The sequence below is a fragment of the Rhinopithecus bieti genome, unplaced genomic scaffold (assembly GCF_001698545.2).
Source record: "Rhinopithecus bieti isolate Rb0 unplaced genomic scaffold, ASM169854v2 scaffold_23816, whole genome shotgun sequence".
Lineage (NCBI taxonomy): Eukaryota > Metazoa > Chordata > Mammalia > Primates > Cercopithecidae > Rhinopithecus > Rhinopithecus bieti.
This window is the reverse complement of record NW_016811019.1, coordinates 2,336,051-2,350,368: the sequence shown is the minus strand read 5'-3', so window position 1 is coordinate 2,350,368 and position 14,318 is coordinate 2,336,051. Positions and strand designations below refer to the sequence as shown.

General features: G+C 57.1%; 1 protein-coding gene across 2 annotated transcripts in view; it reads right to left on the bottom strand.

Moving 5' to 3' along the window:
- The window catches only part of SDC1 (syndecan 1), a 16,247-nt gene extending 5,956 nt beyond the window's left edge, over positions 1-10,291 (bottom strand). Inside the window, exons 1-2 of one of the 2 annotated variants that reach the window (XM_017893378.1) lie at positions 10,094-10,291; positions 1,094-1,175 (exon numbers count right to left, since the gene is read on the bottom strand). In XM_017893378.1, coding sequence (XP_017748867.1) covers positions 1,094-1,175; positions 10,094-10,276 — 265 coding nt within the window. In that variant the 5' untranslated portion in view covers positions 10,277-10,291. Of the gene's footprint in view, positions 1-1,093; positions 1,176-3,648; positions 3,673-10,093 lie in introns of those variants that run through there. The other variant, XM_017893379.1, reaches the window with a different exon arrangement.
- Positions 10,292-14,318: the final 4,027 nt, after the last annotated feature.

The following is a 14,318-nucleotide window of genomic DNA, read 5'->3' as shown; positions in this document are numbered from 1 at the left end:
CAGAAAGCAGAGTGTGTTGTGGGGGCTGGGGGAGGAGAACCAGAGGCAGAGTGTGTTGGGGAGGGTGGGGAGGGAGGATCAGAAGCAGAGTGTGCTGGGTTGAGGGGCGAGGACCTGAAGCAGTGTGCTGGGTGGGTCGGGGGAGGCCCCAGAGCACCTGGGCCGGCCAAGCTCAGGCTGTGAGGGAGGCTAGTGCCTGGGCAAGGCAGCTGAGGCTAAGCTCCTTGGAAAATGGACAAGGAGAGCTGTCCCTTCTCATTGTGTGTGTCCAGGGGCAGCCTGGTCTCTGGAGCCATGAGACAGGTGCCTAGGCCACCTGGGAAAGCTTTCCTGTGACCACAGGGGTGGGGTGCGTATCCCTTAGGGCCATAACTCCTTCAGTTATCCTACCTATCCCAGGGCACACACCTCTCTGGCCCCACCCTCCCTGAAGGCCCCCGCTTCCAACAACCGGTACTTCCAACTACAGATATCCCACCTTGCAGCTCTCAGGCCCCTGCTAGGTCACTTCCTCAGGGATGACCTCAGCCTCCTTCCTTAGCTCTCACCCCTCTTCTGAGGTCCACTCAAGAGCCACCTCCTCTGAGAAGCCTCCCTGACCACCTCCAGCTCAGGGACTTCTCTCCCCCAGGGAAAGGCGAAGTAGGGAAGGGAGCTTGGATGGAAGAGCTACACCCCAGCAGGCTCTGTGTGTGCTGCCTTACAGCTCCACAAGCTTATCAGGTCAAGGTATTATTCCCATTTTACAGATGAGAAAATAGAGGCTCAGGGGTCAAATAACCTTCTGAAGGGGGTTCCAGAGGTTTCCTAGTGAGTAAAGGTATTCCTAGTGAATATGAGCCTATGTGCAGCAGGCAGCCCAGCTTCTGGAGCTCACAGCCTTCACCTCACCTCCGAGCATGAGCTCTCCTTAACCAGGCAGCTCACGGACCCCATTCCTCTACTCAGCATTGCCCTTTGGAGCCAGCTGGGTGGAGATGGGGCGGGCAGGGTGCACTCAGTACATGCTCAATCAACACAGGAGACTGTCTGACCACTGCCCCCACACATGACCTGTTGCCGTCTTGGGTGGGGGCCCCCATGACCACCTCACCTGCACCTGAGCCGGAGAAGTTGTCAGAGTCATCCCCAGAGCCATCTTGATCTTCCGGGGGCACATTAGTGGCCACAATTTGCTGGAAAAGGATCAGAATATGGTATGAGTAGAGGCTTGGCTGGGGCTCTGCTGCTCCTGGTCCTCTCCTAGACAGCTGAGTGGACTTGCCCTACCCTGTGCTGCACAGGTACATAGGGAGACGCCTCTCGTGTGGCTCCAGGCCCCTCAGCTCTGGGCAGCACTTTGGTTCCCATGCCCCAACCCCTGATGCTACAACACAGCCTGGTGCGGGGCACAGGGGCACAAGACAGTGGGCAGGGCCCTCACCCTGAGAAGCTCAGTCTGGTGAGGGAGCTCCAGACCTCTCAGAAGGGCAGACAGGGAGTTGCTATTGGGAACATAGGCTGTGGCCCCCATGGGACCCCGTCAGCCCACCCTACCCTACTCTTGGGGGCCATCAGCCAGGGAGCTTTGGGGCCGAAGACTGATGACCCAGCCCCACTGAGGGGCTTTCGAAAACCCCCAAGAACAATCTCAGGACAACCGGGATGCAGAGGCAGCCTCCAGGCACGCTGGCCCCCAGGTGTGGACACCGAGGGTGGCACAAGGGGCAGGGGCAGCGCTGGGCACAGGGAACTGTCTGTTCTGAGGCAGGTCTGCCCACGCAGGGCAACCCCAGGCCTCGCCCCGACACACCTTCCCACACTCGGCCCAGTTCCCATCTACAGTCAAGACTGGGTTCAGGCCCTCTGGTCAGAGTATCGTCCTCCTTGGGGAAGGAAGGACAGGGTGCCCATCGGGCTGGGGACATATAAGGCTAATCTGGAAGGGGCCCTGCACTGAGAAGGCTCCAGGAAGTGGGCTGTGGACCTGGGAGGGGCCCTGCTGGCAAACAGCAGCCCCAGGAATGCTGCCCGCCTGCCCAGCTCCAAAAGGCAAAGGGGCCAGAGGGCAAACATATACACATCTCTCCAGTTCTTGAGGCCGGGGCTGACCGGCAGGACCGGGGGCGGGGGCGGGGAGGCAGGATCACACCACACATAGTGAGCAGGCCTGTGCAGAACACTGGTCGGCAGGGAGGTCAGCAAGTCAGGACTGCCACTGCCCTTCACACTGGCCCCAGGACCTCAGGTAAAGAAGGGAGAACCCAGCAGCCAGGTGGCAAGAAGTGTGGCTTTGAGAGCCCTATTCAGCTTCGAGGCTTAGACCCAAGGACCCCACTCACTACACAGTGTATCTTGAGAGGGCCCCAATGTCTGGGACCAGAACAAAGAATGAAAAAGTATGCAGAACAGCACAGTCCAGTGCACTAGCTTTAGGAACTCCAGACCCTGCCACTCACTAGATGTGCGGTCCTGGGATATCATTAAACCGCTTATGGCTTCAGTCTCTCCATCTGTAAAATGGGGAAATCATAACATCTACATTTCAGGACTGCTGCCAAAATTCAATGAAGCTATGCCTAACACAGCCTGGCACGCAGTGGGCACCCACAAACAGTGGCCATTGTCTAACTAGGGGAGCCTCAAATGCCAGCAGGCCTGTCTAGAAAGAGGGTAAAAGGGAGGCAGAAAAAGTTTCATGAGAAGAGGGGGACAGGAAGAAGTCAGTTCACCAGAAGCCTCTGCACTGACTTGTCACCCACCTGAGGCTGGGCTCCAAAGGGAAAGGGCCTCCTCAGCCCAAGAGGCCTTGTCAGGCCCTGGCTATAGGCCCATGGGTCTCACGCCTGGGTAGTGCAAAGCAGAGAGGGACAGACAACACCTCCCGCCTCCTGAGGCAGCCCTGGGGCAGAGCCGGACCAGGTGGAGGCTCTACATCCAGGGGCCTGGGTCAGAGGAAAGCATCAGACACGTGTAGAAACCACAAGGTCAGAAATAACACTGAACTTCCTTTGAAAGGACAAAAGCAGAACCGTACCTTCCTTCCCCCAAGAGAAAGGTTTTGACCCTATAAGGGCCATTCACAGCCCATCTACAGCAAACAGTCACATTCCACCAAGGCTCACCTACAGTGAACAGTCACTGTCCACCATGGCCCATCTACAATCAACAGCCATTGGCTGGCGCAGTGGCTCACGCCTGTAATCCCAACACTGTGGGAGGATCACTTGAGCTCAGGAGTTCGAGACCAGCCTGGCCAACATGGTGAAACCCCCATCTCTACTAAAAACACAAAAATTAGCCAGGCATGGCTGCGCACGCCTATAGTCCCAGCTACTTGGGAAGCTGAGGCAGGAGAATCCCTGGAATCCAGAAGGCAGAGGTTGCAGTGAGCCGAGATTGCAGCACTGCACTCCAGCCTGGGTGACACAGCGAGACTCTGTCTCAAGCAATCAATCAATAAAAACCAACAGTCACAGTTCACGCTCCCCCTGCCTCCACACAAGGCCACATCTGATCTACACCATCGCTATGTGCTGCTTCAAACACCTGTGCTGCCTCCACAGAGCTCTGAAGCTGCCCTGGCCTCCCTCAAGCCTGTCCCCTTCACCAACAAAGAATACTGCCCACCAGGGGGGGCACAGAGTAGGCACCCCCACCCATACTCACTGAAATCATGGCTTCACTCTCACCCAAGGACTCTGCCCTGCCCTCTCCTGCTGCACTGCCTCCCTCAAGAGAAAGCTCGAGATGGGGCAAGGACAGAGCAAGGCATTGACACTTCGACCCCACAAGCCTCCACTGCATTGTAAAGTACCGAATCTTTCAGCAGAAGCCAGAGCCATTAGATCCATGCTCCACTCCACAGATGAGGCAACCAAAGCCCACAGGGAAGACACACACACTGGGGCCCATGTACAGCCTGGGAGACACCGCCCAGTGAGACCCAGGAATGCCAGGGAGGCCCCAGCAGGTTAGTAGTTTCCCAAGAGCAGGGCTTTCCTCCTAACTAGATAGGCATTTCAGTCTGCCCGGTCCCTAAAACAATTTGTTCCCTCAGCTCTGCTGGCTTATCCCTCTGCAATCTTGTTTACACAACAAGCTCTTAAGCAAATGTTTTCTCCACTGAAACCAGCTCCCTGCCCTCCGGGGGCCTCTCCCCTCCCTGGGCCTAAGGGGATGGGCCAGAGAGACCTCCCAAATCTCCTCCAGCTTGAACCTTCTGTGACAGCCCCTCAAATGAGGAGGTGGTGAGATTTCAGCCCTCTGGGGAGGAAATTAGCAGAAACTGCTGAGTTTGAACTTGGATTACCAAGGTGCCAGCCGACTCCCAGAAAGGAGTTTCCGGTGAGATTTCCGATTTCCTTTAGCAGGCCTGCTGTGCTGATGGCCTGCAGCAAACTGCCTCTAGGCCTCTGGGCAGCTCTCCTCAGCATCATCTCCAACCTGGGTGCTTCCGAGGCTGCTTGGCCACTGTTCAAGGCTGCTCAGGAACAGGTCGCCTCAGCTTGGAGCCCACCTCATGCTCTGCCCAGGAAGGCAACAGGCCAACCAGGCTTTAACCTCTGTAAGTCCCAGGAAAACCAACTGTTCATAGAACGAATCAACAACTTTGTGCTAGGTAAGATCTAGGCTTCCACTCATTCTGTTTGTTCAAAGCAAGGGATGCCTTGCCCCTTCCCCACCCACAGTGCAGACCCTAGAAGCTCACTGAATAGAAAGCCCAAGGTTTGGCTCGCCTGGGGGCTGGGGGATCAAGAGGCAGCTGCTAGGAGTCTGGGGACAGGGAGTTAGGGAGTAATGGTCATTCAGCCCATCTCCGTCTCAGCCATGCTGGTCTCCTGGCCATACCCTGGGGACCCTGGAGAGAATCCTGGGGTCAGGGCTCTGACCCAGCAAGAAAGAGGGTGTGAAGGAGTGTGGCCTTCTCTAAGGCTGGAAACACTTTCCACCCATCCCTCTTTCACCCCTACAACTCCCCTGCAGATGAGGCAGCAGGACTGAGAAGGATCTCTCTCTAGCAGATAAGGACTAGAGCCTCTAAAAGGCAAGGGACTTGCCCAAGGCCGCCCAGACACTACGACTTCCTGTGCAGCAGCACTGCTCTCCTCACCTGCCATCCCCTTCTCTCTCCCCAGCCCCACCAGCTGAGCCCATCAGTTTTAAGGAAAACCTGTCTACGGCTCCTCAATGGGACAGAGTTTCACTGAGTTGGAATTGCTGAGCCTGCCCCAGCAGTGAAGCTACCCAGGGACCAGCCCACATTTGAGAGGTGGAGAGGAAATGGCGTGGACCGGAAGGGGACCTGTGCCCTGAGGGATGGGGAGTCATCATCACCCACTGCCAGCCACTACAGAGCACATCTTATGTCTGTGAGCAGAGAGCTGGCAGAGAAGCTTCCAGAAGGCAGCCTCAAGCCAACTGCCAGCTTTCGCTCCCATACTAGAGGTAAAGAGGGCCACTCTCCTTGGCAACCTCTGTCTCAGCAGAGCCCCTTGCTAAGGGGCAGCTGTGCTGCAGCTCCTCTACAAGACAGCTCAAAAGTGCCTTGGCTGCTTCAGAAGCCAGGATGTCCAGTGGGCATCTCAGACAGGTTTGAGGGAGGGCGGCGGGCCCAGTCGCTAACCTGAGAGGTTGCCCATCTAACCCTACCCCATCAGCCTGAGGCCATCAGGTCAGAAGGCCTTTGGTTTCCAGCCTGCACCCTGAATCACTGACGTTGGTCACCTGCTGCTTGAAGTGAGTGATGGGTAAAACACAAACCCCTTAAAAATCATCACTGACAGCCAGGCGCAGTGGCTCACGCCTGCAATCCCAGCACTTTGGGAGGCCGAGGTAGGCGGATCACCTAAGGTCAGGAATTCAAAACCAGCCTGACCAACATGGTGAAACCCTGTCTCTACTAAAAATATAAAATTAGCTGGGCATGGTGGTGTGCGCCTATACTCCCAGCTACTTGGGAGGCTGAGGCAGGAGAATCACTTGAACCCAGGAGGTGGAGGTTGCAGTGAGCCAAGATCATGCCAGGAGCTTTGGAAGAAAAGAGGGAAGAAATAGTCTGGTCCTGGCCCGGCAGAGCTCCCAGCCCCCAAGAACGTATGGCCAGGTGTCCGGCTCCAGGGGGACTTAAAAAGGGGGAGCTTCAGAGGCTGGAGTACAGAGGGCTGCCCTGAGGGGACTACTAGGGCCAGGCCTTGAAGCTCCCAACCCAACCCAGGAGAGGATAAGACAATGCTCACCCCAGGCACTAACTTGGGCAGCGCAGGGGGCCTCTGATTCGCAGTTATCCGTGGTGGAGCAGGACAGGGAAGCTGATCTGTCAGCTGTACCTGCCCCGTGTGGCCACGAAATCCCCGGCTTCTGTGGGAGCTGAGTCACTGAATCAACAAGCCCCAACAAACCAGGGATAAAGAGCTGCCCCTTATCAAAGGAGCTAGGTCATTGCCTTTCTCAAGCAGCCTGGACCAGGGGCCATGGTGCTGGTTCTGGGGCCAGTGGACAGGAGAGACCCAGACCTGTTCTAGGAGCCCAGGTTGCAAGGTCAAGAGGCAGGAGGGTCCATGGTCATGGCAGGCTGGACACCCACCCTCCCCATCCCGAGATTCCACACAACGGCAAATGTCCTCGGGAGGCTTGAAATACGGTCATAGTTGTCTTGGAAATCTTTTTTACCCCCTCGGTTTCTCAGTCAGATCTACAAATATAAGGAAAACAGGCTGACCCTCGCCTTCCCTAGACTTCAGGACTCTCGGGGGCTGAGGTCTCTGAGCTGCAGAGCCCCAGCCTTTACCCCCACCTCTGCATCAAGACACCATACTGACTGAGAGTGATATCCAGACCATCACCTGCATCCAGACTGGGGACTTCAGGGTCCCCAAGAATCACCAGGAGACCACTACAAATGAAGTCTTCTGAGCTCCCCATCCAGAGGCTGACTCTGTCACTCACAAGCCCCAGGTCCTGTAGAGGGTCTTCAGACTGCACTTTGAAAACAATGAGGAGAGGAAAAGGCATCCCCCAGAGTGGCCCAGCCTGGAGGAGGCAAGAGCTTGCTTCACTTGAGTCCGGTGTTCAAAGTCAAGGCACTGAGTAGCAACAGAGCCCTGTGAACAAGTTCTAGTGGCAAAGGGAACAGGGAAAGCTCAGCAATGTCCTATACCTTTCCGATACGTCCACTTGCACAGATAGCACACCATGGTGGCGGCCCAGCCTCCCTCCCCCAGGGGCTGAAGACCCACTGAACATCCAGAAGCACCTACATGACTGGGAAAGTGTCTACTTGAAGCTGGGCTGAGGCTCCTTCGTGCCTGGGCCTGAGCCCACTGGCTTCCTACCAGCCAGCTTGGCTGGACCCAGCAGGGATGAGCAGAAGACAGCTGCTGGAGCTGAGAGGCAGGTGGGCTGCCCAGGGACGAAGGCTGGGCATGGAGGGCAGCACAGGCTGCAGGGCCTGGTCCTGCTCTTCCAGGAGTACCAGTGGGGAGGGCGGGGGAGAAAAAGCTGCAACACTCTCTCCCAGTCCCACCGCGTTCCGAATGCCTCAGTGCCCTGCAGAGTGGATGTGCAGCTGCCTTCCCTCTGTGGGGAGCCCTGTGACCCTCTCCTTCAGCCTGGACTGAAATGGCCTAAGCACTGAGCAGGCAGGTCAGACCCGAGCACCCAGGAGCAAGGGTCTCTGGGAAAGGGTTGGAATCCACCACGCGGCTCCCATGCTGGGGACCTAGGCAGCTTTCAGCCTCTCCCTAGACCTGTTCCCCACCTAGACGCCAGAAGGGGCTTGGTGGATAATGCTAAAGTGCCTTACGGCTGACAGGCTGGCCCCGCCGGCCTCAGCGCCTGGTGCTGCTCTGGGAACGAGACAGGGGTTCTGTCCCCTAAGACTCTCCAAATGCCCCCTCCTCAGAGACCCACAGCACTGACCACCAGAGGGTGGCCCAGGGAAAATGACCAGGTCCAACATGGGGACAGTCTGGTGATAGTCTGGCCTCTGTCCCTAAATTACTGGGTGGTGCTAGAAATATCTTGCCTCAGGTTGCCCGTCTGTACAATGGGGGTTTGGCCAAAATGGTGGGACTCGTGGGAGTAGGCAGCAGGGCAGGGCCACAGGCCAGGAGACACTGGGCTCCCCCAGCCTCAGGGTTGTGGAGGAAGTGCTAGACACATCACTCCTCTCCTAAGGCTGGTTTCCAAACTCAGGAGCCGGGAAAACACAGCCCGCCCGGGAGGCAGGCTGAGGCCGCAGATGGGGTCTGGGCCTCCAGACCCGAAATGTCCCCTACTGAAGCCATTCCCAGGAGGAGGGGCCTCACCGGGGCCTCAAGGCAGCATGAGCATTTCCGGTGACAGGCACAGCAATGTATCAGCTCACTGGCTCTCTACTGAGAACAAGGCAAGCTGGGGCCTGCTGAGGGTATGACAGGCAGGGAGTGATGGGCCCCGTCCAGGGCAGGAGGGAGACAGAAATGGGCAGGAAGAGGAGGCTGTCCCCAGCAGCACTTCCGAGGGGAGGGGCGCATTTCGGGGACACTCTGGACGGCACCCCCCCCCACAGCCCCACCCTGCCACTCAAGACGGACCCCTCATTGTCCTGGGGGCTTCAGGGCAGGGCCAGGGCGGAGGGACGGCATTCACACTTGGCCTTCAAGACCACTTTCGGGTAATATTTTCCATTTAGTGTGAGGTCAGGGCTTTACAGATGGGAAGCCTGAGGTCAAGGTCACAGAGCCGAGCCTCCCAGCCCTGGGCCCTTTGCCCTGCACCGCATTGCCTGCTCACAGTACACAGGGGGCGTTTATTGAAAGAGGAGGGATCTTGGCAACCTCATACCAGCTCCGATGCCCAAGCCAAGCCAGTGCTGCCCCCAGCACCCCCATACCTACCCTTTCACAGAGCTGGCGCCTGCCTCGGCAGCTCACATGCCAGGACTGGTCTCAGAACAGGCTCAGCTGAGGGCTGGGTGTGGAGCCTCGGAGCTGGAAGACCAGTTCCTCTGCTTTTCCCCACCTGGCAAAACCCAGGCCAGGCCAGGCAGGGCAAGGTTTCACCCAGGCAGGTGTTGAGCAAAGCAGCCCAGCCTAGGCCCTGCAGCCTCAGTGCCTGGTACTGCTCCGGGAGCCAGACAAGGGATGTCTCCCAAGACTCGCCAAACACCCCCCACTTAGGGACCCACAAGGACACTTGATCACACTGACTTGATATCATCACCCTCAGCTTCCTAAGGGGAGTCATGGCTTAGGTAGGATGCCAGAGATACCCTAAATCAAGGTGACTGTGGGGCAACTGCCATCCTATGGGGACAGAGGGGGCAGTCAAGCCTCCAAAGCGCTGTCCCCCTCCCCCAGCCCTGGCTGCCCTAAAGAGCCCACTAAGGCCAGAATCTCAGCCAAGATTTCCCCAGTCGGCCCCTACTGAGAAGCCCAGCCCTGTCAGTCCCGAAGGGGTCCCCTGGAACGGGCGTCCACCAGACCTGGGGATCAGGGCACCGCTGCCATATGGACTTCTAGGAACATCCTCCCCTTGTATTTGCTAAATAAAGTATCCTCAAGTTTCACAGAGGCAGAAACTGTGCTTTTGACACAGCTGCAGCCAGCCAGGGCTCCAGCTGTGTGTGAAGGTGGGGGAGGGGAACAAGCTCCAAGGTATTACCAAAATCTCTATCAGTGTCCCTGTCATTGCACAATATCCCCTTGAAAACAAGTCCTCTGGGAGGGCTAAAGGGTTCCAGCACTTACACTACAGCATAAATCACTTCCAGGTAGGGGGGGCTAACTCCAGAACTAGGGCACTGAGGGTAGATTGGAGCTCTGGGAGACGGAACAGGATTACAAAAGAGCGGCTGGAAGATGTCAAGGGCAAATTTTTTAACCTTTGTCAAAATGTGCATGCCAGCAACGCCATGCCCAGGAAAGGAGGAAGAAATTCTCTTTGCTCTTCCAGGAGTCACAGATGTACACGGTTTCTCCTCCCGTATACAGAACAATGGGCTAGCCTGGGAACCTGCCTCTCAGATAAAGAACAATTCAGACTGAGTAGGCACTGAGGCTGCTGGGAAGCCCAGAGACACGGGAAGGCAGAGTGTCCTTGAAGGAGTCCCAGGAGAGGGTGGGGCTGGTACCTTCTGGTTTGGGTGATGAAGACAGAATTTTCTGTGAAGGCTCTCTCTGAAGAGGCTAGGTAGATCCTCCAGATTACTGGTGAGTCCCCAGGTCAAGTGGCTTGCCCTCCCTCTGATGGGCTGGCAGATTTGCAAAGCCTTGAACCCCCAGCACAGAGCTCCTAGCCCTCGTAGCTTCTGCATACGGTTAGTGCTTAGATGGCTGAAAGGGAGGCTGTGAATACAGCTCCAGTCTGAAAAGCTCAGCATGACCCTGGGAAAGGGAAGTAGCCATATGCCTTGCCCAGAGCTCAGGGACCACCAGGGGGGTCGGGGGGCAGGGCGTGTGGTAGAAAAAGAGGCTAAGCCTGTGACCTGGGCTGGAGATTACTTGAAGAATAGAAACAACTGAATTAGGCTCTGGGGGGAAAAAGTGATCACAGCTGATGTTTATTGAGTCCCCTGAGCCAGAGGAGCTGGCAATCAGTTTTTTTAACCTGAATTAATTAATTTGATCTTCACAGTCACCTTAGGTTCTAGTACCATGCACATTTTACAGATGAGAAAATTGAGGCAAAGGAGCTATGTCATCTGTCCCAAGGCACACAGCCACTGAAGCCAGCAGTCTTGCTCTGGTAGGCATGTCATGAAGCACCCATCACAGTGAAGCCCACTCTCTCTCTCACTCTCAGGAAGACAACAGCCATCGTCTCCACTGGCGGCATCCTGCAATCTGGCCCAGCATTGTCGGCCTCCATAGAGAACCCAGCTCCCTCTCCAGGACAGCCATCAGTCTGAAGTTCTGGGGACAGGCCACTGTGCCCCACTGCTGGGGGCCCTGCCCAGCAGGCCTGAGCCCCTACGAGGGTGCCCCAATGTCTGGCTTTGCCTGGCCTCCTCTCCCACCTGCCAGCCCAGCCCGTACCTTCTCAGGTCAGGAGGCAGCCCCTGGCAGAGGTTCGGGTGGAAGAGAGCAAAGTCTGGCCTGCTAGTGAAGGCTCATGTTTCTGAGAAGGGCAAAAGCCATGTTTGCAGGCCCTGTTAACGTCAGCAGCACTGGGGTCAGACCAGCAGGCCATTCACACAGAGTGACTCCAGGCTTAGGCTGGGTCAGACTGCACCCCTTCCCACAGGTCAGCCTCAGTGCTCCCCTAGACTTGCTTCTCTGTGCTCCAGGCAAGGAAGGGGCCCCAATCATATCACATATGGTATTTCATGGAATCTCTGCAAAAGCCCTCTGGGGCAGGATATGAGAAACTCCATTTTACAGACGGGGAAACTGAGGTGGGGGTAGGTGAAGAATCGTGCTCACGACGACACAGGGAGGAAGCGATGAAGTCCGGATGTGATCCAGGTGGGCTAGACTTGTGTCCTGTGCTCCTCCTGGCCTCCACAACACCTCTCTGCTCCAGCCCGAGCCGGGACTAACCAAGCCAGCTAGTTCTCGGTCCCACCTCACCTGTCAAGCCCCAAGGTCTCAGGACTCAATATTGGGCCCCCCAAAGGTAGGAAGGCCCAGGCCTTCAGGCTCAGGTGACTGCCTTACACAGGGAAGACAGGCAGGCCAGAGTGCCCACTGCACGCCCCGCCTCCACAAGGTCTGTAAGAATGAACCTCATTCACCGGGGGTGAGGAGGAAGGCAGGGGCTCTATGTCCTTCCTACCATTCCCTGAGCCCAAGACAACCAGTCACTGCTGCAGATTCACCCAAGGAGACTCAGGGGTGAGCTTCCTGGACTTTCCAGGCCTGACCCCAGGGAAACTCCTGCTGTGCTCTTTCCCCAGGCCCCAGGTCCCTTTCAGGGAGGGAGGTGGGGGGCAGGGCCTGAAGATCTCATGCAGCCCAAGCGGGGCACATGCTTCCAGCCTGGCCCTCAGCCCCGCAGGCCCTGCCCAGCCTTGAGGTCTTGCTGCCCAGACCCTCCCCCACACCCCATCCTGGAAGAGATATGGGCACCACCACAGCAGCACTGCACCCTGTGGTTTTCTCTGGGAGAAGCTAGAGTGACGTCAGCCTCTAGGAAGGTCTCAGAGGCTCCTGAAACGTCCCACAGCCTTGGGCCCTGCAAGCCCAAACCTGACCACCATATTCGTCTGGAACACTCCAGAAAGATGGGCCCTCCAAGGCCTCGGACAGTTTCCTGGGCAGCAGGGATGACAGGAAGCTACTGGAGGCAGAGTCAATGCCACTCTGACACAATCAAGTCCTCAGCCAGGTAAGGCCCCTGGAGCATCAGTGGCCACCACTGGTATTGGTAACATGGGAACAGCAGGGTCAGGGCCCAAGTCCTAAAGGGCTTTCTGGGCCCCAGCTTGTGACAAATGCCATAGGTGGCCATGAGCTCCTCGGCCCTCCAGAAGTTCCTCTAACTTCCCCACATCCCACCCTGGCAGACATGCAATCCTCACCATACGCATCCCAGGCCAGGAGCCAGAGTTCTGTCTCCCAGCCTGCTGAGTAGCACAGAAGATCCAGAGAGAGAGCCAGGCAGCCCCATGTGGAAATGACTATGAACTCAAGTTCACGCCACTGTGGGGAAGTTCCCTGAATACCTTTGGAGATCCATGGTGCACACGAGTGGTCCTGGAGCAGGACTGACAGCCTCTGCAGCTCCCTCAGGGAGACCCCCTGCCCTGACACTTCCCATGGCCAGAAGGCAGCCCCGCAGGTTTGGAGCTCCATAAAATATCCTGCCTTACCGCCCAGACTCCTAGTTCGATACTGCTGTATCATGGGACTCTGGGACAAAACCCTTCCTGTGGGGAGACGTGACAGGTGCTGAATTGCGAACCCCGTTCATTGTCACTGCAGAGACCACCTCTCTCATCTGGTTCCAGTAGCAGCCACCCTGTCTTACAGGAATCCCCTGGACCAGATATGGAACTCTCACCACTGCACCGGACTACGCACACAGCAGGTGCCCAGACTCTGGGCTTTAGATCTGGTCAAGCCAGATAGGGCTCATGAAGCCCTCAGAACTTGAGGCAGCAGAGCACAGGCAGGCCCCCAGATACCCACCAATCACACGACACAGTCATAAGAGGCCACGCACACCCAAAAGCATTGCCTCACCTCTGCTTCTCAGCCCCTTCCCCCCATGTCACAGATGGGTTCACTGAGGCCAAGAGAGGCCTCTGGACACAGCCACTCGAGAGTAAGGAGGCAGGGCCAGGACAGAAAGCCAGGCCCCTGAGCTCCAGCCTGTGTCTTGCTGTACTCCCCGCCTCGTCCCGGCCCCCAGAGGGCTTGCAGTGGATCAAGGTTGGTTGGGTGAGTCTCAGGGGAGGACCCGTGGGCCTGGCACCATGACTCAGCTGATGAGTGGACTGATCAACATGCCCGCCTTCCCCACTGCCCCAACCTGCCCGCCATGGCTTTCATTCCTGCTGCTGAACGGACCTCGGGCAAGTGCCAGGACTCTTGGGTGTGTGTGCAGAGAACATCATGCAGCCCCAGCCCTGGCCCAACCTCACCCAGGCGCCTCTGTCCACTCCAGCTCCCACAAGGAGCTCGAATCCACCCCTCAAGCAGCCTGCCCTGCCCTGCCCTCCACTGGCCCAGCCCATCCCACCATTGAACCCTTGGGCAACCAACTCTCCTTCGAGTCCCCAGAAGGAATACTGGCAGAGGAAGGTGAGCCCCCAACAAGTCCTTCAGTGTCACCTCCGCCCTTCCCAGGATAAGGTGTCTCTGTAACCATGTGGCTCTCAGAACTGAGGACGAGAAAAAGGACCCTTTGGCAGAGGAGGAAACTGAGGCCCAGAGGGGCAATGGCCTGCCACAGCCACACAGTCGGGGCTCAGCTGAACCAGGAAGGCCAGGTGACCTGACTGCCTGCCTCTGCAGGAATAACTTCCACAGACTTCCAAGGCCAAGGCCATGATGAATGTCAGAGCCACAGTGAAAAAGAGGAAAGGCCACAAGCAGAGGTGGGAGGCAGAAAGGAAGCTGGTGTCTGAAAAGGAAGCTGCAGCCAGGTAGTGACAGGGCCCCCAAAACTGAGATTGCAGCCTGACAGGGAAGGCAAGTGAAGAGTGCCCAGGCAAGGCCCAAATGCAGTGGCAAGCTGTGCAGTAGGTAACCCCCCCACAGACACACGGACACACACACACAAACACACACATACAGACACACATATACCCGGACACAGACACACACAGAGACACCCATACACACAGACACACACACGGACAGACACAAACACACAACGCACACACACACAGAGACACACAAAGACAAACACAC